A 26,470-nucleotide genomic window follows, 5' to 3' on the forward strand; every position below is an offset into this window, starting at 1 on the left:
TTCAAGCAATTATTAAAGTAACACATTACTTTTTCAATTTACAACAAAATATCTCACAAATATTCAATTTATTGACTGACAGCTCCCCTGTCCCCATGTTGAGAGTAATAAACATCTGAAAGTCCCTCTACTGTACAGGCGTAAATATACATTTCCTTCAGCCTGAGTCTAATATATTTTTACTTTTGGTGAGAAAGGGCCTAAATATTTGCCAAAAATAGAACTGTTTTTGTTGTTATTAAAAAAAATGAACCAGCAAGCCCAGCCCAGGTGAGAAAAAGTAATGCAAAAGTAATGTAATTAACGCAATTAGTTACTTTTTTAGGGAGCAACACAATATTGTAATGGATTGTTGTTAGGTATGTCGCAGACCCTTCATGGGGCTTACTGCTTTTATAAAATGGTTATTCCATATATACAAATATTAAAGCAAATATATGTATATATCGATGCAACTTTCATGAAGTAAAATCACTAAAAGCCTTCCTTCCGCTGGAAAAAATAGTCCCTGACCGTGAACAGCAACAGAATGCGTCATCTCATGGAGATCAACTAAAAACAGACTAGGAAAAGTCAGATGATGGCAAAGACTGTTTGAGTGAGTCAGTCAGTAGTGAAGACTTTTATTTTGAAAGGACTGATACTGTTGTGAACACTAGCGCTGTCAGTGTCAGGGCACTGAAAACCCCTTAACTGTTAAAAGGACAAGATATTGCAGCTTACATTCAAACTGCTTATATATATATATATATATATATATATATATGAACATAGGACTGACATGAAGAAAAATGCTATAGATGCAGGTAATACAAGCTTCAGTGAACAGTATCAATGAGAACAAACATTTGTTTACGTTGCTAAGAGTGGTTGCTAAGGGTGTTCTGCAGTAATACATAAAACCGTTGGGTGAAGCGGTCATAGCCATGTTTTATCGTGAATAAAACACAGCTGCTGACCAATCAGAATCAACGACTGGAACTAACCGTTTTATAAATTGTTGTTGCAAATTCTGCCGATTTGCCACAAAGACTATAATTTACTTATATTAAATTAAATTATAATTATATACGATAATTTTGTCATCACAGGAATAATTACATTTTAAATATATTCAAACAGCTATTTAAAATTGTAATAATACTTCACAATATTATTGTTTCCCTGTATATTAGATCAAATCAGTGCAGCCAAGCTTTTGACATCGGTGTAAATCATCATGATTTTCAACAAAAACAATTAATACATAATAGAAATCATAATGTTTTAAATTTCTACAAAGTGTAAAAACAGTAAGTAGTGACAAAGTGGCTTATTAGACTTGATTTAACATCCTTCATTTAAAAAAATAAATGAATAAAACACAAAAGTGAACCTTTTTACGACAGACAAAAGAATAACATGACCGGTCTCTCCTGTGGATGAGGAGAATTCTGTGATACATACATGATGAGAACTGACACTGAAACTCAGACATTTTCTAGAGTTTAATGGTGTTTTCAGTCTCAATAACCCAACCCCGCAGCCCAGAATCCTCGCATTTAACTCCAAAGAGTGTGGAATTATCAGCCTGAATTTTTCCCAACGATCCAGTTTCTGATCTCTCCGATTACGGCCTGATCTCAGGTGCCTGGGAATTGCAAAAAGAATGCGAGCGGCTTTCGGCGAGGAGAAGGCGAGCGTTCAGGACTGAACTTTGGCCACATTGTGCCTCCCTATCGCCACCATCTCACTATTTCCTGCAATGGGCCGAGAAGAATTTAAAGAATCAGTATCCATTTCAAAGGCCGATTGAGGTTAAGTTTTATAATGCTCCGGCAAATTATTCCGAATGTGTAACGTCATTTTTCTTTTCTGGCCGGGGTCGAAACGCACAGCTTCGAGTTCTATCTATAAGGTGAAAGCGGTAAGATAGAGAAAAGCTACTAAAATGCACTCGCACCCTTTTGTGGAGAAAGAGCCACTGCTGGTGCTTGGCTGTTCACTATGCCAATTTTTTTTTCTATTTCATTTTTCAAATGGCTTTTTTTAAAGGGCAATGAAAGCTCACTCCGAGGCAGGATTGGTAGAGATCTTGGACAGCTGTTACAGTAGCCCATTACTGGCAGGCAAAATGTCTGTCTTTCTGGGCCATTAGACGTGACGCCCCAGGCACACCTTCATTAGAGTGCAGCAGAAATAGTTTAGCTAAGTGAAAATGGGCTGAAGTCACTCTCAGGCAGCTCACGTGACATCATTTCCTTTCCTGAGTCTACATTGCATGTGCTGAGCTGTTGCGATTCGCTCCTGCAAAGTATGCATTCACAACAGATGCATTCAGAACACTCTCAAACTATTTGCCAAAAGGAAGTGTTGCTCATTTAAGTATCAATTTTCTCTCTTTTCTCCTTTAATTCTTTAGTGGAAACAAAGAAACAGCATAGATACAGTGCATCTATAAAATTAATGTGGGAATCAAATAAGATTATTTGGTCTTAAAAGAATTCGTTGAGAAATTGAGATCTCTGAATTTTAATTGCAAACTTTGCTGTCTTGGAAAATGTAAACACAATCTGAGACAAAAACAATGGTCTAAAAATAAATTTTCTCTAAGAAATTGCTAGTAAATTTCACAAATAATTACAAAGATACGGTAAGTAACACATTGAATTAAACGTGCATTTTTGAAGATAGAATAAAATAGTATTTTCTTGAAGACATACTCCAATAATGTTTTATTTACAGCTTTGAATAATAATTTACAGTGTAGAACAAAAGAGATACTTGTGAAATTACAAGGATATTTTGTCAAAAGAAGCAAAAAGTCTCCATTAAAGAGATCTCATTTGTGTTTTTTATGATTTTTATCCATTTGATCTCAATAACTTAGGAGAAACAATTGAGATACTTTTTTTTTTTTTTTAATATGATGACTTCATTATTCTATCAAACTAGGCGAAATCTTGTCTTAAAGGGTGTTTTGACCCTCACCTGGCAGTCTCACCCACCTGAACGTCTACGTGGGCGTCTTTCCCCACACTGGCAGTGAGACAAAAACCCTCGGTCATTTAACACAGCTCCTGTTTCACATCTCAAATTAGCCATACAATAAAGTCTTATATCCGGGCTGACCTGAGAATTTTACAGGCCTGTCAAAGAGCACCACAGACCGTCTGATTGTTGCCACGACAACTATCTAAAATGAGAATCAGATTAACCCTTTCTCTGATCCCCACCGTCTGGAGTCATCTCTTATTCAGAAGCAAAGGTCCGCCCTGTCTGTCTGTCTCTCTCTCTCTCTCTCTCTCTCTCTCTCAAGGCCCAGAGGCTCCTCAGGAAAAGCAGCTAATGATGCAATTTATGGAAAAAATGGCCACACATGTAAATTTTAAAATGTAGATCATGTGACTAAAATCCTGCTATTTATCAATGTTTTTCATAAACTGTAAAGCTGCAGTACTGCATACTGTACAATATACACTGCTTTTATAAAACAATATGCATAGGCAGATGTTTCAAACAGTAGTATTTCAAAAAACATGACATGATCTGCATTAATTCAATGTGGCTCGGTTATCATCTCTGAGATTATTTTAGAGATTAGAGAGTTTATTGTCATTCCAGCCATACACAGTGCAGTGCAGTGTACAAAAATTACAGTAACATTAAGCACACTATGAGTAATACAATTACTTCACTGTAAACAATACACTGAAAACTGGTTCCAAATGGTAATTTTATATCGGAGTGTCTATTTACACTAAGTGCAAATAGTGTCCCTTGTTGGCAAAAGCTATTTACACTAGCTCCGCCCACCAATGTCTAGTTGGGCCACTCAAGTTTAAAAAAAGACGCAAAGAATTCAACGTCTTCAGTGGCGCAGCAGTACAGAGTAAGACTTGCAGAACTGGCTTTTAACTCGATCGACGCAGCTTCAAATCCGCCTTTCTCCATTCTCCCATCACATATCACATTAGAAAGGCCTATATTTTAATAAAAATGAAAAAAAAAAAAAGTTCTAAAAGTGGAAATAAACTGCCTAACGAATGTTTAATAGTATTAAAAGTATTTGTTGGGTAGGGTTAGGGGTAGGTGTAATGAGGGGTTTTATTCTCCCAATAAGGCAATCTATTTAATAATTTTAATAAATATAATCGTTTACACTCTATGATATTATTGCATACTGATGTACAAAAATACTGAGGTGTGAATAGTATCTGCCAATATAAAGTATACAGATAGCATCTAATTACTATGTATACTTATTGCAAAGAACTGCTACTTTTACATGGCGTAAATAGAATATATTGCTATTTTCACCAAGTGTAAATAGAATATTGCTAAGAAAATGCCACTATTGTCACTTAGTCTAAATAGAATATTTTGCTATTTTCACACAGTGTAAATAGCATCTATTGCTAAGAAAATATGCTATTTTCGCTTACACCGTGTCTACACTGGATGCGAGCGGCGCGAATCGACGCGTCAAAAGACAACAGAACCCATTATAATCGGTGATATTGTCTACACTGGATGCAGTGCAGCGCGACACAACAAATTCCCGACAGTAAATAGCATCTATCGCTATTTGCACTTAGTGTAAATAACCGCTGCCGATTTTATATACATTTCTTTCATGACAATGTTGGCATGTTTGGTCTTGGCGGAATAGATCTGCTACACTGCTGTTGCTGCTGCAGAGCCAGTACGGGACTTGCTACTGCCAATACATACACGACACGCTGCTGTGAGCAATTAAGACTGCTGCTGCTGTACAAATTAGCGTACATGAATTACCCATAGCAGATCTATACAGCAGGAGCTGGGGAAGGTTGAGCATTTCTGAAAGTGCACTGCAGCTGCTACAGCAAATGCTGACCAAGTATTTGAAGGTTGAGAAGCGAGCTCATTGGCTACTGATACAGCAGGAACCAATCAGCTCTGCCCTATAGAGAATGATGTTATGTGATGCAAGCAGATTGAGTTAAGGACCTATCAGCCTGTGCCATCTAGAGTTTCATGACAGAACTTTGTATTTATAAAAAATGCATTCAAATACATTTTGTATTTTAATGCAATTTTGTATAAAAATATATTTAAGAGTCAGAAAATTGTCACACTGCATTGTGGCATACAGTATGCTCTGGTTGTATACTGTAAATTTAGGCAAATGTGTTTTTTTCACTCATGTGCAGTATTATAGAAATACATAAAATTTGCCACATTTGCATACTGTGCATAGTAGAAATGTGTACTATGCTATTCTGATTGTACTCAGAGTTGATCTTTCATAAACACATGCATCTAAACTGACCATTTGTTTCAAAAATATACAGTGCAGTCTGTGATTGTAGTACTAAAATGATTTTAAGACATCTGAATATCAAAGAGAGACTCTAAATGTGCTGCAATATGTTCGAATGAACAATCCAAGTTGAATGTAATTAAGTTAAACACAAAACAGGTTGCAAATGAACACACAAGTACTGTAATAAAACAGTAGATAATGTTTTGGAATCTCATGTCGATGTACAAGTGAAGCGAAAGTGTCTCTTATTTGCAGACAGATGCTGAGGTGACGCTTGATTTAAGACCTTCACCGGAGGCGCTGTGTGTAAGTAACAGATCTCTAGTCTCACTCTACTGGTTTGCAATCTCTCTCTCTCTCCATGTGTAAGAGATACAGTGACCAAAACAGTGTAGTCAGCGAGCGAGTGATTACAAACTGATGCTCCAAATTCGCTATAAAATGAAAATCAATATTTCCACAAGTTGCAGGAACATAAAAGATAACCTTCATTGATTTTTTCACGACTTAGGCCTGTGTGATAAAATCTAATATAAATTTTCAGCTGGTCGGATTTGGATCAGAGCAGGGAAGCAGGGGCTGCCGATAAGTTCCTCGCTAACATCCCTCAGAGTTGGCTTTTTTTCCCCCTTCCTCTTCCTTCTCTTTTTTCCTCTCCTCCACCTCTTTCCGAGCCGCGGCTGTACTATTTATAATTGGCCTGGTATGAGCGAAAGCTTCTATCGGGAATCAGCTCTAATTTTTATTACGGAGCAGCTAAAGCCTGTTCCAGATAATTTGGAAATTTCAGGGGGAATTGTGATGGAGCTGATGGCAGTGGCGCGGAGGCCCGCAGAAAGGAGCTAACCTGTAATAGCCTGTGTGGCGGCAGCTGATTAAATGTTGCCATAGATGAAAGACCCGCCATCGCCGCAATAAATTAACCAATCACACAAATCCCAAGTCGCCGCTAATCCGGCCTTGATACCCTGATCCTCTGATCAGCTGAAGGAGGTGAAGGGAAGAAAGTGGCTGGTGACACTGTGAGCCACCCTGACTCCAGGCCTGTGTGTAAACAACAGGCTAATGATAGCGGTGCTGACCGCTGCCACGGTCCCCAGCGAGCTCCAGCCCGCCGCACAGCTCATGGGGCCACCAGAAATCCCAGTGTCCACGCTACGCACTCTTCATTTCATCAAACTGCGCAGGAAGAGATTAAAAGCATGTTATACCTTTTGATTTTAAGCCTTTAAATCTACCGAAATCATTTCATTCTTTTGGTAAGTGTGGGAAATAAAAATCGAATTCAGCATGAGAATTATGGTTACATATGGATTTGACAGATCCACATCCTCATGATAAACACTCCATATCTGAAGTTAAGGATACCTCAAATATTAAGGTAGATTATTATTATTATTATAAAACAAGAAAATATGCATTCATTAAATTCTATGTAATACATTATGATGTTTTTTAGTACATTTATATGTATCAGACCAACTTGAAATTTCTGGTTTTGGTTCTAGTTTTCTTAATGCAACCAATGAATTATTAAATATATAACAATGAAAATTAACATTTTATATAAAATTTTGAATAAAAATGTTATAAAATTTTAAAGACCAAAAATTAGACTAAATCATAAAAAAAAATCAAAAATTAGAAAAAATAAAAATGTTAACTGTAATAATTTAAACATATATATATATATATATATATATATATATATATATAAAATGTTAGTATATATATATATATATATATATATATATATATATATAACATTTATTTATAAATAAATAAATAAAGCCAAAGCTAAAAATAATTACCAAGTAGAAAAAAAGGACAAGAACAATGTTTGAAGAGTAAAATGTAGGCAATTTAATTAAATAAATGGCTTTATTAGTTAGATTTATGTCCTTGAATATCTGCATTTTAATACATTTTTCAGATATTAAAATGCAGAGACTCAAAGACATAAATTAATTAAAAACTGATCAAATTCTGTTTTAGTCTGAAAGGAAATCCTGTAGCTTGAACAGTCGAGCATGTCACTAGTAACGCCAAGGTCATAGGTTAAATATCTAAAGAATGCATGAATTGTATACCTTTAATGTAATAAAAGTGTCTGGCAAACGCATAAATGACAGATTTTCTTTTTCAAACGATCCATTCAGAACCTTAATTTCTGCATGTATAACCTATAATACCTATAACACACACACACTGTATTCACAGCACATTTTAACTGAAGCTGAGGGTTCGAGGCAGAGGTGAAGGCTGAAGGTGAGGATAACAGGACCGGACCTGCTCTAAGACTCTGTTTACAACATAACGCACCCTCGATATGGCGACTTCAATTAGTTGTTCACCATGATGAAACAAATTGCATGTGGTCAACTGGAAATTTCATTAAGGCAGATTTTCCTGCAGCTCTCGTTATCTCCGTGTATTAATATTTCCTCAGGCTTGCTGGACAGCTGAGTTGCGGGGGACATTTTTTCCCCTTCCACGCAGCAAACGTCCAAATCCCCTTCACACGCATCCACACGAAATTATGGATTCTCTAAAAATAAACCCTGATGTTTCTCCTTTTCATGTGCTGTTTGATAAACTAAATAAAGCCCCCTATTTTTTTTTTTTAAATCACTATCTAGCCCAGAAAATATATTCCCATGTCTGTCATCCGTTCCAGCCTGCTCTTTTTAAATGGCAGTGGTTTCATCGCCTAAAATGAAAAGATACCTCCTCCTTGGTGCCGTCTTTGCTGCTTCTTTTTTTTTTTTTTTTTTGAGCGAGCATCTGCTATTGGGAGGCTAAATAACGGAAATATGCAAAAAGAGAAATTGCACGCTAATTCCCTTTGGAGATAGATCTTGGCGCCTGCCCTGTCATAAATCAGAGAATTTCGATATGAAATGAGGCAAGCTGCTCTAATCATTTCTGCATTTCAAATTGGATCACTGGCTCAATCGCTTGGCTTTTAAACTGCTTGCCTAAGAGCAAATGTGAGGTGGGAGATAATGGGGAAGAAATCTCAGCCCGCGTGCCGTAGTTAGTTTACTGCTTGAGTGCAAAAGAATGCTTTCAGCCCCCCTTCTCCTCCTCCTCTCTCTGCGGCTTTCTCTTTTCAACTTTGTTAAATTGACTTTTTCGTTTGAAATCGATTAAATTGAGAATCACTCCGGCTCTACCAATCTTTTAAGGAACACCCATTGAGGTTCGCTCGGGCCTATCGTTTTGCACTGTTCATCGTTGCTATAGGAACCATGCATATTTATTCAAAATCACCTTGCTTTAAAACATAGTTTGACTGTTCAGTGCTGATTTCATCGCAATCTTTTCTGAAGACATAAATGTGTCCTATTTACCTCGTAAACAACGGCTGACAGAGATTAAAATGGCTTTTAATCGAGATTACGAACAACAGCGAATGAACAGGACATGCAGTACAGTGTGTTTTGTATAAATGCGCCGCTGTCATTTCTCGTTTTCTTTGACACGTCGCATTTTGCTGCCATTAAATGTCCATTTCCTGATCTTGAACATCTGATTGGTTATCTTATCTGCAAAAACTCAGCTGATGAATTAAAAAATGAGGGGTAGATGCTAGCCAGTGTCTTGCATTGGACTTGGACTACGTGTTTTGAAGCGTCAAGCGCAGAAAGGTTTCAGCTCTAATGCCATCTGGTTTAATGAGCACTTAGCCTCCAGGACAGGAGCTCTTCCTGTCACTGTTTCTCTCCTCCAGGGCTGAATCGTACAGTCACAGGGCTGCTGGGGACTTCATTAGCACATGCACCCGGCGATATACTGTGATGGGCCATATTTATAATGGTACAATTTAAAAGAAATGCACTTAAAGGGATAGTTCACCCATAAATGAACATGCTGTCATCATGTAGTCACCCTCATGTCACTCTAAACCTGCTGGTTTTTGTGTGGAACCTAAAAGGAGAGCTTCTGAAGGACCTTTACGAAGCTCTTTTCCTAAAAGAGCTAAATTTGATTTGTACACTATTTTATAGTCTTACAAAGCCAAACAATAGCTTTGCATGAGGGAAAGCAAAAATTTAAGTCATTTATCACTGAAAATCACTAAAGAATATAGTGTCAAGGCAGGTTTAAACATCATTTATGATTGATGCAAAATGGGGAATGATATTTGAGAATTGTAAAGTAGGGGAATATTTTAAAATTTAAATTTTCAATAAAACATTATGTCAGGTTGTTCCTAACAAAAGGCTTGTTTGTATAACTTCAGAATAGTACAGTAAGTCTTTACTTACTTTGATGGTAATTTTATAGTGTGTTTTTTGTCCTTTTTGAGGCTTGACAATCATGATCACTATGAACTGTGATGGTATGGAAAAGAGCTATTATATATATAAGAGCTATTATATATATATATATATATATATATATACACACACACACAAAAAGATGTACCTTTAATTTCATTACATAAAGCAGTGATAGCTAAGTATGTGAGTTGATTACTTACTTTTTAATTAGTCTTCCCATCAACGCCATCATTTTGTTAATTCAGACTGATTCATGAACACGCATGAAAACAAGAGATGGGATTTATTGCAGGAACCAATCATATCCAATCATAACCATAGAGCAATGGAGGCACTTTCCCCCATTCATTCTCAATTACCCCCCACCAAACCCACCACATGCTTTAGGGGATCTGTTAAAACTCAATGGGTTTAGGGGAGGCAAGAGAGACGCAGACTCCTGCTGTAACTTTACCTGCTTGTGTTGCTGTTGGACATTCTTACTTTAGAAAAAAGAGTGATTTATACACCCATTAATGTCATATTTTGTAACATTTGCGCTTTTTTATTTTTGTAATATGGATTATTTTCTCATCCAATTTTTTGAGGAGGCACTGCCTCCCTTGCCTCTTCTAAGGAAACACCCAATATATATAAAACCAAATAAAAACCATGTATGACACAACATGAAGTAAATAATGGCAGAAACTACTTCTTTAAAGTGTGCCAATATCTTAACCAAAAAGTTATTGCCATTGTGTAGATGCAACAATACTGGGCGTGCACAAATTAGACTAAAACTACAATGAATAAAAACATCCACACAACACAACCTGAACAAATTCAAGCAGACTTGAAAGCAAACAAAGGTAGAGTGTTCGACTGCCTGACTCGTGTGAAGTTGAATGCACTTTGCGCATAACTCGCATGCATATTATTTGAAGAGGACATGGCGACGATGAATTCATAATGTTTGCTTTGCATTGTAATAATGTCTAGGAGGCAGAGGAACATGCCCTGCTCTTGTGCTCAGATTCAGCTTGTGAAATGGTGTGCCTTCCCATAGATCCCCCTATTTCAATTTAAATTTTCACTTTGAATCCATCCTCTGAAATTGCTGGCTTCTTTGATCTTTGCATGCAACTTGCTGACGACTCCTACAGCAAAAGCTCGCTATTGGGCCAATAACAAGGGGTTCTCTGTACGTCCCGTACACCTGTACAGATATCTGCATGCCTGGAGGCCCGGGGAGGCAGGTGGCATCTGCCAAGCAACCAATCGCACGTAAACGTCACTGCATTGCGCAGATTCCTCTCATCGTTAGATGCATTCTGTGTAGAGAATGAAAGCTACCCCATCAGATGTGATACAACCTCTGAAAACTAGAAACAACCACAGTGAATGTGGGTGAAGAAAATGAGGTAGCAACCATTTGCATAATCTTCCAGGGCAGCATTAATGCGCTACGTGATTTGAGATGGGGTCTTCGTAAAAACCTATTCTCGATATTGAGTCATAGGTAAATAAATAAGAGTGAACTCACCCCCTCCGAAAGCATTAGGCGTGAACTCTCTTATCTCGGCTCGCCAACCGTTAAAGCAAGGGTTTGCGGGGCTGCGTATGCTCTTTGTTACCCAATTAGTTTACTGACGACCCCCGTGGTCTAATTTTCCTGTTTTGACAGGCTTGTACACCCTCGCCTAATGTGCTAGACCACCGGGACAGACGGCCAGACGCTGTCCAGACTTCTGCAGCCTCTATCAAGCGTTTCTATCTCACAAAAGGCTTCTGTGATAGCGCACCAGATGACCGCTGCAAAAAATCTGTGATTTTCACACTGAATACTTTCATTTAGTGCTGCTCCTCCATCTGGACTGGTTTGATGAGCGTTTGTGTGACAAAAGATGAGAGGAGATGGGGAACTCGGCTGTGGCCTCTTGTCTGAGAGGAAGTAAGAGTAAGTTAGGGCAAGAGAATCAAGCAGAACCGGGCATTAAGTTTAATGTATGAGAACTCAAAAACAGAAGCTGTACTGGTGAACTGCTGATACAACAACTCATTTGCTAAAAGAGAGCCTAACTTGGCTCAAAGCTCATAACTAGACAATATATCACACGTTTATTCACTTGAAAGGCAATTTCAGAATCGATTGCCAAGACTGGCTTGTCGCACACTTCAAAATATGCGCATGTACGTGAAAGGATGGCCAACATCTCCTGGATTTCGCCACCAATTAACCATCTCCGCTTCACACTGTGGAATGTTGAATTCCAACAGGGGAATCGAGATTGCAAGTGAAAACTATTGTGGATTATCTCGGCTACTTTTCAAGGAAGTTGTTTCAGTGTCCCACAAGTGGAGTCTTGACAGTGACAGATGGCAAAGCAGCTGGCATCGCTCAAACTCTTCTCCCTTGTGCTAGATTTTCCCCCTCAGTGTTCGCCGTGGATTCTGCCGTGGCGTATTCCAACACCTTTGGCAAGACGTGGCGCAAACCGAGGGAGACAACACTGTGGACAAACTTATGTTGTTTCTTGCTAATTCAGATTTGAATGAGGTTATGCAAAATATCAAACTTCAGGGAGCTTTAGGCGGGCGTTAGTTTTTACTTCTTTAGAGACGAAAAAAACTTCCCAAAGCTAAACCACTGACGTCAATTCATATGTTAGCACTAGAAATCGCATTTGAAACTATTAAAATCTTGGCTCACTGCTAGTGGAGATCAAACCAGCAACCTTTCAGACATAAGCCCTGAGCCTTAACCACTACACCACAATCCACTTTACTGAAATGACTATTATGGTGTCCCCAATAGTCTTCTTAACTAGCTTAACCAGCTTTCATACTCATCAACCGCATTCATCAGCATCAAACCAACATTAACCGAGATGAACGGAGATGATCAAAGGGAGAAATATTTTAAATATCTATTTCAAACGTGCCAAGTTCCTAGAAATATAATATTTAAAGGGATTGTTGCTTATGATTTCCCTATTTTAACTTTAGTTAGTGTGTAATGTTGCTGTAAGAGCATAAACAACATCTGCAAAGTTACAACGCTCAAAGTTCAATGCAAAGGGAGATATTTTCTTTTACAGAAATCACTTTTTAAGGACTACAACAAACGGCTGGTAGGGACTACAACAAGCTTCTACCCGGGTTGGTGACATTACAAACCCTAAAATTTACATAAACCCTGTCCCCGTGAACACGCAACAAAGGGGGCGAGGCCATGTTGGGCTGCTTTAGAGAAGAGGAAGAGTTGTTGTAGTTGTAAAGTCTCTCCATCAGTGTCCAACTCCGGTTTGAACAATGTAAGGCTGAACACCGTTACTGACAATTGTCATTTTTGCTGCGTGAGATTCTCCACTTTTGTTGTTGTTGAGCAACCAAAGTGCAAGCTGTTAAAGCTCCGCCCTCTTTTGGAAAGTGGGCCGGAAGCAGCAGCAGCTCATTTGCATTTAAAGAGGGACACACAAAAACAGTGTGTTTTTGCTCACACCCAAACAGGGGCAAATTTGACAAGCTATAATAAATGATCTGTGGGGTATTTTGAGTTGAAACTTCACAGACACTTTCTGGGGACGCCAGAGACTTATATTACATCTTGTGAAAAGGGGCATAATAGGTCCCCTTTAAATATAAATCACCAAATATGTGTATCACTGTATCAAGTGGTGTAACTGTCAAATAAAAATATTTTTGGTGGCTAATGTTTCCCCTAATGCATTGAGAGTCTCAGCCAGTGTCAGCACTGCTTTGATGGCCCTTTTGCTCTTGAGGACCTACCAAACATCTCACCGGTTCATATGTCAGTCACTCATGTGACTCATTGAGGGAAAATGAGCAACCAATCATGCCAAGTTATCAATATCATCCTTTTGTCCCCTACAGTAATAAAGTCATGAAAGGCTGTGCTTTAAAGTGATTTTATGCAAAAACAGTAATATGGTAAAAGACACCAATTATAAAAAATAAATAATTGAATAAATATTACAAATAACTGAATAATTATAATAATCACAAATTTAAAATAAAATAAAATAAATAAAAATAAAAGGTGACCATTAATATCAGACTAATGTTAGGACATTTTTTACAAGCATCATTGTGTTGCTTCCTCCTGATAAAATCACAGTAACACACAGCCTCTTGTGGCTTACTTTTTATTTTAATACATCCTCTGAAATCTTTAAAATGCAGTGCAAGGTGCTTACGCTCAAAAAAAAATAAGGTATTCAGTTAGTTGCACAGCGACTGAAAGGAAAGAGCCCTTGTCAAATGACGTCTATGTGGATGTATCATTCACAAACTTGACACCATGAATTGTGACACGGCGTTTAACGGTGTCTTCGCCCTGATTGTGCTAAACTATGTAGCCATCACTTCAGTCACAAAGCGGTGGCCGCTTATCGCTTTCCCTCCATATCTGTTTGCCTGTTTGGGACATGCAGTGATGAAGAGGAGAAGGGGAAAATGTCAGGTTCACTTGTAGATCAAGTCGAGCATGTATTATCTCAGCTCTAGTCATCTGTGGCCCCAGCAGCCGCTGGCGCTGTGAGAAGAGAACACACACACACACACCCCCGTTTCCTGTCATAGAGCTGGAGATGGGCTAAGAGGATCCCTCAGAGAGAGAGAGAGAGAGAGGAAGTATAAATCTCAAACACCCCTCCACCGTGAGGTCGTGACCTCAGGTCCCCTGTATCCCCTCAGGCAGCACCAGTCCAACTGTGTATTACAATAGATTCATTAGAAGGGAGAGATCAGACAATAAATGGGCTTTGAGAGGATTCAAACAGGGTTCTCTTAGAGTCTAGAACAGGGTTCCCACTTCCCGTACCTTTTGACCAATGAATTTCCATGTTTTTTTTTGTTTTTTCCATAAATTTTGCAGTTGTTCATATAATACTGAACAAGTTTGAATCACACACACACACACGGTATATACATATATACAGTATATATACATATATATATATATATATATATATATATATATATAGTGTATATTACATTATCAAAAGTATTATCAAAACTGAAAACATTATAAAATTAGACAAAAATCTGATAAATTAATATTTAAGTGATGAGAGATGCGTCAAACTTTATAAATGACTACTTGTGGAGCTTTCTGCAGGATAGTGTTTACGTGATTAATAGTCATTTATATCTGCTTAGTTTAATTTCACCACACTCAAACATTTCAATATAAATTACTACATCTAAAACATTCTCTATCATTACATAGTTTGCAAAATATCATCCTTGACAGTCTTATATCATTACATCATAAAAACCAGATACATGTTCATCCTGATTTTACACCAAATAATGGAACTTCCCCATCTACCGCAGGAGCTTCGGTCACATCTAGATAAAATACATGGCATATAATAATTAGTGAAGTAAATATTCTTCAAAGAACCATGCTGATTGATTTTATTCCAAGCTCTTTAGGTTATCATCACTGAAAAGGACAAAAGTAAAAGGTCATTGAAAGCCCCTGTGGCAGATTCATATCTAATCAATTGCATTTAGGCATGCTTTCACACGAAAAACAAATCATTCTTTGTGTATTTCCTATTTCTTTTGCTCATGAAAAACACATTTACTGATATATTAATTTATTGGGTTTTCAACTGGACCATTGGTCATTTAAAAATGCGCACAGCTAAAGAAGACGACACAAAGAGTGCATCACCTTGGACTGCAGCTTTTATTCATTTCATTCATGTGGCATTATGAAAACAGTGATTTGAATACAAGAATGTACTTTATGTTGGATTCTAGTACCTTGAAACTCTGCAGCAGAGCACGTAATTGGTAAAGCTGCTGAATCAAAAGACATGAATGCTGGACCTCCTGTGTCTTTACTCCAGGGTATAATAACCCCTGATGCTTAGTTAGCAAGATTTATATTCATTAATGGGATCTATTCAAATAAATATGACTGACGATGAAAGACTCCATGAAAAGAGACAAAATTTACGTTCTTAATCCACAAATCTGGTCTTATTGTGCTTATTCCAAAGAGAAGAAACTTTGTCTTTGTAAACTTTTTTAAAAATATAATATTTTAACTCCTGTCCTCCAACCATCTGTCATATAGAGAACACATTTTCACAATCCAATCAATTCCTGATGAATGAAATGTCCTGCATTATATTTTTCTCTAGTTTTATTCAGAAATATGTCAAATTCATGTTGATATTAAAGGGTGTTCTGTTTGAATTTCTCTCTAATGCTGTCTTCAGGTCGTGTCGGTACAGTGGAGGATCTAGAAAATTCTTTACAGGATGGCATGAGAAGGGGTGGCAACACCAAAGCAAACACCTATGCATAGTTTTTTTGTGAATTTGTGGCCTGACATACACATTCATGTTCATGAATATGTGAAACAGTTGCATTACCACAAAGCAATCATCTAGGTCTAAAACAAATTAAAAATAATTAACAAAATGTCAGTATCCAGGGCACCAAGTCAAGACACTATATGTATATTAAAAACCTCAACAGATTCTAAATGTCACTGAGCTTTTATCATTACTACATAGAAAAGACAAGTTGTTTTATTAGTATTACATAGGCTACTTGGATGATATAAATCGCAAGTTTAAAGGGTTAGTTCACCCAAAAATGAAAATTCTGTCATCATTTACTCATCTTTAAGTTGTTTCAAACCTGTATACTTTTCTTTCTTCTGCTGCACACAAAAGAAGATATTTTGAAGAATGTCAGTAACCAAACAGTTGATGGACCCCATTGACTTAGCCACAGTTTTTTTTTCTTTTCATTTTTTTTCCTATACTATGGAAGTCAGTGGGGCTCATCAACTGTTTGGTTACCGACATTCTTCAAAATATCTTCTTTTGTTACATAGGCTTCAGCAACACAATCTTTTGAATTTATTAACATTAGAAAGAAATAACCTACCAAAATATAAAAGCTAGTTAATTAAGATTAGATTCTTACCTTTCTTCTCTGCTAATAGTTTCCGTGATCTTATCGATTTCATTTTATTTTTTCATCAGATGGCAAAAGGCCTATATCCAGAATGAAAGTGGAGTGGGCGGTCAGAAAATCCACTCGCCAAACAATATGGAATCCCAGACATAGCCTATCTGGACGGGATTAGATTTCTTAGAGGATCTCTGAGTTAGCAGAGAAGCAGCAATTTTCAGATTCACAAAGAAATGGAAAAATAGTCAATTTGTACATGATTTGGGCTGCGCTGTGTGTTTTTGACTCACAAAGAACTGGCTCATAAGAATCATTTATTAATGAAGCTGAATACACTAGGAGCCCTGCATGCACATGCAACCCGCTAGGAAAGACGTGTTTTCTTGCCTTTATTTTGTGGTATGCTTGAAATGCAGCGTCGCTGCTGAAAAGAGGTACAGAAAACATTGCTTACATTTTTATTTAAATGGTGGCAGTGCTTTTTCTTAGGGTGGCAGTTGCCAGCCCATGCCATCCCAGTAGCTCCGTCCCTGTGTCAGAATGATTGTATTTTGGTGCACATGAACATCATCATCATCATCATAATTACCAGCAGGAAACTCTGGATTGTGCATGCTAGAAGATACTATTCATCCACCTGGTTTAAGAGGTGACAGCACAACTACATGTCCCATCATTCTCTGTCGCACCATGTGATTTTCAAAAGAACTACACACCTAAAGAGCATTCAGTACTCTTCAGTTGGTTGCATCAATGCTATAAAACTGAGAAAAAAAGGGGATGCACCTTTTGCATCTCAAAAGAAGTTCTGCCAGTCAAGAATCATTTCATATCTGATATCAGTTTCTGATCACTATATTTTAACTACATTTTAGTGGTTCCAAACTATTACTATTGCTCATACTAAGGGTTATACATTACCATTCAAATGTTTGTCAGTAAGATTTTTGTATATGTTTTTGAAAGAAGTCTCTTCAAGTCTGCATTCATTTAATCAGAAATACAGTAAAAGCAGTAATATTGTGAAATATTATTACAATCTACAGTGCTTTCTGTTTGAATATATTTTAAAATGTAATTAATTCCTGTGATCAAAGCTGAATTTTCAGCATCATTACTCCAGTTCACATGATCCTTCAGAAATCATTCTAATATACTGATTTGCTGCTTAAGAAACATTTCTTATGATTTGTGCTATTAATTTCTTTGTTGAATCCGCGATAGTTTTATTTTCAGGAAAGTTCAAAAGAACAGGATTTATGTGAAATAGAAATTTGTAACATTATACTTGTCTTTACTGTCACTTTTGAACAACTTAATGTATCCTTGCTGAATAATAGTATTAATTCCTTTAAAAGAAAATCTTACTGACCCCAAACTTTTGAACGGTAGTGTACGTTTGAACAAACCCTTGACCCTGATTCTTAAACTTCAGCGTCTAGTTTGTCCTGCATCATTACTTCCTTTCTAAGCAATACTGTGATATTTCCCTGGTGGAGAATAAACCCCATCCATTTACACTGAGCCATATATATACAGCAAACAGAGCATCACAGAGACTCAAGTGTGGGCTCTTTTGCACAAGCAAACACACATTTTCTTCATAAAAGGTAGTTGTGTGTTGATTTTACGTGCCCTGTCAATTTCCCCCCTCAACCTCAGCCATTTCAGCAGTCTGAGAAATCAGCGGTCTCGTAACTGGTTAAAGCCTAGTAAAGTAATTGATGCGTGCAATCACAAATTGGTTCCCCGCCTAAACTTTGGGCCTATTATTTCATTAGATAAATCCACATTCGGCTTGCCAAAATCATTTTTGTGTCCAACAAGGAATTAAAATCCTGTTAAAGCTCACAAGCGGGCGACATTACAAATGGAAGAGATTTTCTCTCTGATAAATATAGCCTCAGATGTAAATAAGATCTATATGAACACAAGGTGCCAAATATACAGTTGCACGAGTTCTCTTGCTTATGAGCAAATAAACCCCACTTGCATTTATAATTAGATGTAAGTGTAAATAATTGGTTATGCATGTGCCAACACGCGGATGATGTTTGTCTGTGTGCGTATGTGCGCGCTCCACTCTCAAGTCCCACTGATTCGTCTTTCCAGCCATGTTGAATCCTCTTTTCTTATCAGAGCAGTGCAGGCCTGCATCAGGCGCTCCTTGCTATGACAGAGGCTACAACAATAGGCATGCGATACTGCTGCTTAGCGCTGCGTTTCGGAGGGGAAACCTGCCACAGGCACAGATTAACAACACACACACACACACACATTCGCTTTCTCTCCCTTTCAAACACACGCACCCACTCCCACAAAATAGATTGCAGCCACCAAAACAAAACATTTTTCCAAAGGCCCGGCTCTTGATTAATGAAGTAATGACAAGAAGAAAAATATAATTTCGGCATGAAAAAAATCCACTGCCACTTGTTCAAGTTTGGGACGAACAATAAACCTATAGGAGGAGGAAGAGGACAGCAAAGAGGAGGAGATAAAGCCAAATGATGGCTGGAATTATTCCTCCCGCTCATTCGATACACTGGTGCACGCTGAATTACAGCATAAAAACAATCCAGGAGCCCACCAGACACTGGTCACCCTTTGACGGCTGCAAATGAAGACAATAGCATGTCATTTGTGCAGCTGTGGACACTCCACCAATACAAACACAAGCTACATTCACCAAAAGAGTTTGACTGCTTGTTTAATGCTCATGAAACCTCCCCGAAGGAATCTGGATTGCACAGAGGATGCTCTTTTATAGCTCAAGACAGTCGAGAGTTCTCTTAATTTTAGAACTTTCTCCTAAAATTGAGTTGTTGGATGAGAAATGCTTGAGTTCATATTGAGATCTTTGACTTTACATTGCAGACATCTTAGCGAATCTGAGAACAGTTTGAGATCTCTTCTGAAATATCATGTATGATCATGGACTCTTTTTCTCAGGAGAAACATCTTGAGCAATATAAGAACAAATGTTGAATTTCTTTTAATTGCAATTTAGTAGATTCTACTTCCTGTCATTACATAATCTAATTCGACTTCCTGTGGGAGGTGGCCAAGTCAATTCATATTGATATATTAAATGATATATTAAAGGGGTCCTTGATTTTGATTTCACATGTAATGTTACAGAAATAGCTTTTTAATGACTACAAAAAAAGGCTGGTAGGGACTACAACGAGCTTCTTCCTGGTTTAGTGACATCACAAACCCCAAAATTTACATTATCCCTGCCCCCCGGGAACACGCAACAAAGGAGGTGAGTCCATGTTGGGCTGCTTTAGAGAAGAGGAAGAGTTGTTGTAGTAGTGTTGCTGCCATGCCGTCATTTTACACCGGACTGCTTCACAAACGAGAGTCAATTCAATGCTGGATTTGCACAAAAGATTAACATGACGGCACGTGCTAGTCGATGAGTTGAATCAACTCCACAGCAACTACATAAATTTATCCACTAACCATTCAAAAATGTCCAGTTGTATTCTAAAAGTTGTAACTTCCTCTCTATCAGTGTCTGACTCCGGTTTGAACAATGTAAGGCTGAACACCGTTACTGACAATCGTCATTTTGGCTGCGTGAAATTCTCCAGCTTTGTTGTTGTTGAGCAACCGAAGCGCAAGCTGTTAAAGCTCCGCCCTCTTCTGGAAATGGGGTCGGGAGCAGCAGCTCATTTGCATTTAAAGGGATACAATAAGGGCAAATACATATATAATAAAGATATAATAAGTGATATATTATAAAGATATAATAAGTGCTCTGTGGGGTATTTGGAGCTGAAACTTCACACATTCTGGGGACACAAGAGACTAATATTACATCTTGTGAAAAGGGGCATAATAGGCATAATTTAAAGGGAAACATTTCTTCAATTGTGAATTATGCACAACCCTGATATTTACTCACACACTAAAGCAGAAAATGTCATCCATTGACAAGGCTGTCAGTAAATTAAAACTGACAGAAAAAAGTAGATGATACGGATCCTGTCTGGTTATCCCAGCTTCTTAACAAAGCTTTTTAATTAGAGAAATGTTCATTCATTAGATGGACACTGAACTAAAAGCCATACTTAACTAACTGCCATCTTGGAAGGGGCCCGTAAATCTGTAGTTCATTATTAGGCTGTTTCCAAATCAATTATTAACACTTAAAATGGACAGCGGGCAGTGAGCGGCACAGAGCTATAGGCCACAGTCCGGGTTGAGTCCAGGCCCGGTAATTACCGTGATGAAGACACCTGCTACTCAATAGCTTCGACCCAGACCGGCCGCCCGGCCCCCAGATGGCAGACATTTATGTCTGAGTGTCATTATTAATTTGTGTTAATTTGGTGGGGGTGGACGGGCTCGTCGCTCACCTGCACAGGGGCTGCTGGGTAATTGAGCTCTAATGGCCTGATTGATCGGCAGGAGAGGAGAGAGCTCGGGCGACTATCACTCAGGCACAGAGAGGAAGCGCTCTGTAGACACAGCAGTTCAAACATCCATCGGACACTGACACCACAATATATCTTAAATCAATTTGCAAGTAATTTCAGGCACATTTCAAGGAACAACTCTGTTAAAGCAGCCTGTCTTGCAATTTTATTCACATCTTCAATCATTTCAATACCTTATTATTTTCTGATCTGGTGTATGAAATACGATAGAAAAATAATGTCCACTTTTACACTAGGTATGATTCCCTGTTCAAATAGCTTTTGGAGATCCGCTCCAGAGTGTTAAATCAATAACTGCGATCATAGTGAGAGGCGACTCACTGAGTCGTGAATCATTTGGGTGAATCGTTTGAATGGAACGAAGATGGATGCCATCCAGACTGGGGCATCTGAGGAGTTTCATGTGTAGAGACTGCAGAGCGTGGCATCGTAAACCCTCTGGTCTCCGCTGACTTCTCCGTACATCAGATGTGCCCTTTGCACAGATAAGCCCTCATCATGTGACCCTATCTCTGCCCCGCAGATGCCAAGATCTTCTGACTGCACTCTCTCACCAGGAGGGATACATCAATCAGTTCTAGATGCTGTCCTACTTCACTATATACAAGGGCGGACACACAAGATTTTGTTTTCTATTCACTTTCATTCATGCACATGTAAACACTAGAGTTTTTGGGATTTTCTTAGTTAGATTTGAGAATATGTTAGGCTGCTGTTACTTTAAGACCTAATGCACGGATCCAATATATTGATACACATCCGCTTATCAACCGTTTATGTCCAATTAAAGGGCTAGTCCACACAAACATGAAAATTTTGTCATCATTTACTTACTCTTGTGTTGTTCCGAACCTGTATGACTTTCTTTCTTCTGTGAAACACAAAAGAAGATATTTTGAAGAATGTTGCTTTCTGTGAGTTCTTTTTCGAAACTTACTGCGCCTGATAACTTATTTAACATCAAGCACGTTTCGGACTTTATTTTCTCATTCATTTATGTTTCTTTATCGCTTTAACATGTCAATGACTTTAGCAGTCCTGTGCTGCATGAAAATATTTATATACCGCAATATATAGGTAAAATATATCAAAATATATATCGATACACACTTTATGTCATCACCACAGTATATATCGGCATACCACACAACCCTACTTTTGACCAACTGACCTTAGAAAAGATTTTTCAAATTATATTTTTTAGAAGTCTGAACATTCAGTCATAGTAAATGACATGAACGGCACATTAAAAGCTGGTATGACTGTCCAATCAGATGCTCTGAACAAATGCTGACCAGTCTCAGCATGCTGAATACATTCAGTCTACTAACATTTGAGACATCACTCTTCAATTTAGGCAGGTGCATTCAAATCTATATACCAGCAGGCAATATGACACCACTTTGGGTTCAGTCCACATCATATATCATAAATCATCAAGTTCTGTCTTTCCCAGATCAGGCACTAAAGAGGGTAACACAGGTCCTATCACAGTGAATTGGAAATTCAACAGTGTTTAACCACCTCTAAGGGTCAACATCCATGAAGATGGAGCTTTCTTTCTAAAGACATCACACAATTCATTTCAACTTCAAGAGCTTTCATACTCTTCTCTGACATTACATGTTTTAACCCTGCAGAATGTCACACAATGTTTGGTTTTCTTAAATCACTTCTGACAATGTTTTTCTCTATGCTTTTAAAGGAATAAGACACACAAAATTGACAATTAATTATTATTTACCTACCTTCTTTTTGTGAAAAAAAAATCTTTTTATGTGAACTATTGCTTAAAATATATCAGGGAATATTTTATTACATTTAAGCAAAAAGATTTTCCAATTTGTGAGCACTTTCTAGGGGTGGTACAGAGGAAAATCAACTCAAAAGCATGAGAAAAAAAAAAAAAATTTTTAATAAAGTTATAAGTTATGCGTTAGAGTAATCCCCTAGAATGGAGCCTCAAAGTCCGAACTCCTCATGGACTTTTCCTTACGTTTTAACAGGATAAATATGAGATTCGTTACAAATTTTAATAACTATTGCTTAATTAATCCACATTCAAAATGGAATGTTAAATCCTAAAGGATTCCTCTTTCCGTCTGTGTAGTTAGGTCAACACTTTCTTCTTTTCTGTTCTTTCTTTAACGGATGAAGGAATGGAGCAACAACTTGGGCCTAACTGGAAGAATCAGATCCAAACTGAGAACAGCATCAAATCTAGTAGATATTATATCTAGTAGATATAACAACCAAGAGTTTAGTAATAAAATATGCACATTAAATGGTTAAAAGCACAAAGGAGGTAATTTTGAGGTCAGTTTGATGCTAGAATGTTCAAGTAGCACTGGGTTGTGATCTATATGTAACACAATTAACATCTGTTTATGTTCAGTAATCTTTCTCGTATGTCAATATGCAAATGATGGACTTCAAGGAAAATAAGATTCACCCTTAATAACGAACAGCTTCATGGACTGATTTACAAATACTGAGACTCTGTTAAAGGTGAAGTGTGTGTTTTCTGCACTAGCAGACAATTAATTTTTTAAAAACAGGTAACTTTCCCAAACCAATGCCACTGGTTCAACCAATAGTAGCTCAAAAAAGCAGATCTTTCGGTTTTAACAAAGCATTTAATTTAATTTGGTGCATCCTTCACCTTTAACCCTCGTCAATGTTTAAGTTGAGATAACGTACCTGAGCATCTGTGTTTAGCTCAATTTTCCCCTCGAAAGGCCCCCACGTGGTTCCTACAGGAAGCTGCTGCCGGCTGTGAATCCGACGTTCTCCGTCTTTGTTGAACAGGTCCAGTTCTCCTATGTGATAGAACAGGCCAGTCAATCAGTGCTTCAAGTTGATCATAAATGCATGTAGAATGAGTAAACGACTCAACATTTTTTATGCCTTTATTATTTGGAGACTAAGCTGTGAGAAATACATTCAATAAATATTAAATGAGATTTAAGTGAGGGAACGTGACAGAAATAGAAACCAAGTGACTGACAAAATGTCAGTAGTCATGGCTGGTTAGGACAATAATTATGACCTACCAAAAAAAAATTATTTTTTCATAGATAGATCGATAGATGATTAGATGATAGATCGATAGATGATAGATGATGATGATTAGATAGACAGATAGATAAATAGATGGATAGATGGATAGATAGATGGATGGATGGATGGATGGATGCCCAGAAGCGCTGCACTGTGTGTACAATGTCAACAGTGTAGGAGAATGACAGGGAAGAGAACAAATTGTTGAATAAAGTCGTTTTTTTTGCGCACAAAAAGTATTCTCGTTGCTTCATAACATTAAGGTTTAACCACAGTCGCATGGACTATTTTAACGATGTCTTTATTACCTTTCTGGGCCTTGAAATAGGTAATTAAATTGCTGTCTATGGAGGGGTCAGAAAGCTCTCAGATTTCATCAAAAATATCTTAATTTGTGTTCTGAAGATGAACGAAGGTTTTACAGGTTTGGAACGACATGAGGGTGAGTAATTAATGACAGAATTTCCATTTTTGGGTGAATTAACACTTTAATACAGAATTAAATGCATTAGCGAGCATAGATTCATTGCTAGAAGTCTCTGTTTTATAAAAAAAAAAAAAAACATAATTATTTGAGCATCATAGTGTGTTTTCCTGCCTCCTCCAGCGAGAGACTGTAGTATTTGATACAGACTCCAGCACCTGTTCTCAGAGCTGATGGCGATCAGATGGAGCGTATCAAACCGCTGGGATGCTAACTCCTCTTGAAAGAGCGTCTTTCGCTCTCTGATAAAACCTCGCTGAGATGTTACAGGCTTACCGACTGGCAGCATGGGCTCTATTTCTGTTTTTCCAGGAAGGGGGCTGAGGCCTCTTGTTAGTGCCGCGCTGAGCTCGGAGTTAATTAACCGTGTCACGGGATAGCACAGCTAGCCCTGCGAGTTCCCCGAGCGCTGCTATCTAATCAGTTAGATTTTGTGTGCTTTTTTAGGACAGTGATTAATCAAACAGTTATTATAATAGACTGCCTGGTCATGACTCTCGTCTCTCGAGGGCTAGGGGGCTCTTGTCATGAGGATCTCAAGAGCAGACTTCCGGCTGGTTTTCATGGCGATGTTGAGAGCTTTTTGGGGCCGACCTGTGACGGAGGGAGATTTATCCCTCTGAGCTTGAGTGCTATCTGCTTTATCTTCCTGCGAGCATCCTGTTCGGCTGTGTCACAGCACTCATAACAACAGTAGAGCTCTTTACAGTGAGACGGAGACTGAGAATCTGTACCACACTGAAAATATTTGCGTGAATCTTTTCAATGTACAAAAAAGGTTCTTTATAGTGGAAAAAGCTTCTTTAGATTATTAAAATTTTCTTTACACTAAGGGCCTGTTTACACCTGGTCACTTCATGCATTTTCTCTGATCGGATAGCTATCTGATTTATAACAATGATTGCATAAATGTGTCTTCGCAAAACGGATATAAATCCGATCTTCAATTCCCGCGCTATATGCAGATTTTATGGAGTTCACGTCACCGAAATCAACACATATGAGCTGCATTTTATTGATCAGCTAATTTCAAAATCAAAGACCGCAATAGGAGAGAGCGCGGCAGCAGCACTGGTAAGATCATTTAGTCTCAATACGATTGTGTTTTGAGCGCCTGCGACTTACTTTCGGTTTGATTTGCAGCAGTTTGCGCATTGTCTTGCTGAAAAGATAGTCAGCTGCTCATCTGTGGCGATGCGTGATGCAGTAGTGTTGTCATATCTGTCTATAACATGTTATTTAGCCTATAACACGCTCTCACACGTTTATTTTTTTGTATTTTTGGGAGGAGTTAAATTTGAATATGTGGTTTCAACAACCAGATGCATTTAGACCTGTTCAGTTTTGACTGGAATGTGTCCCAGACCACCTCCTGAAGTGGTTTGAGCGATCAGATTTATATCCGTCTCAAATGCATTTCGGAAGGCATTTAGACCTGGTCTTTTCACGATCGGATAGCTATCCGATCAGAGAAAACGCATGAAATGACCAGGAGTAAACAGGCCCTAAGAAATAATGGATATTTTAAGAACTGTTCACTGAAAGGTTCTTTGGGGAACCAAAAATGGTTCTTCTATTACACTTAAAAAAAAAAAAGAAAAAAAAAAAAAACACTTTTGGAACCTTTATTTTTAAGATTGTGCAGATTATTTGGTCTTGGGAGAATTTGATGAGAAATGTTTGAGTTCATTTTGAGATCTTTGACTTGGATTGCAGACTTTGGTATCTTGGGAAATTGGAGTCTCACAGTTTGAGACATTGCTGAGGTATCTTCAGAAACTCACAGACGAAACATCTGAGAAACAGTATACTTTAGCGTTTGTTCTCATATCTAGGAACAGAGGCATTAAAGTGACATCATTTGTGATTTTGACTGCTGTCAGACAGTGTCTGCAACACACACACAACATAATGTTTCTGTAGCATTACAGTGCTGATTGAACTTTAAAATGACCTATTCAGC

General features: G+C 37.9%; 1 protein-coding gene across 4 annotated transcripts in view; it reads right to left on the minus strand.

The window, feature by feature from the left end:
• The window catches only part of zfpm2a (zinc finger protein, FOG family member 2a), a 184,424-nt gene that overhangs the window by 62,689 nt on the left and 95,265 nt on the right, over positions 1 to 26,470 (minus strand). For 3 of the 4 annotated variants that reach the window (XM_051866229.1, XM_051866228.1, XM_051866230.1), the window contains one exon: positions 23,664 to 23,782. In XM_051866229.1, the coding sequence (XP_051722189.1) occupies positions 23,664 to 23,782 (119 nt within the window). Of the gene's footprint in view, positions 1 to 22,767; positions 23,146 to 23,663; positions 23,783 to 26,470 lie in introns of those variants that run through there. The other variant, XM_051866231.1, reaches the window with a different exon arrangement.

The sequence above is a fragment of the Ctenopharyngodon idella genome, chromosome 16 (genome assembly GCF_019924925.1).
Source record: "Ctenopharyngodon idella isolate HZGC_01 chromosome 16, HZGC01, whole genome shotgun sequence".
Taxonomy (NCBI): Eukaryota; Metazoa; Chordata; class Actinopteri; order Cypriniformes; family Xenocyprididae; genus Ctenopharyngodon; species Ctenopharyngodon idella.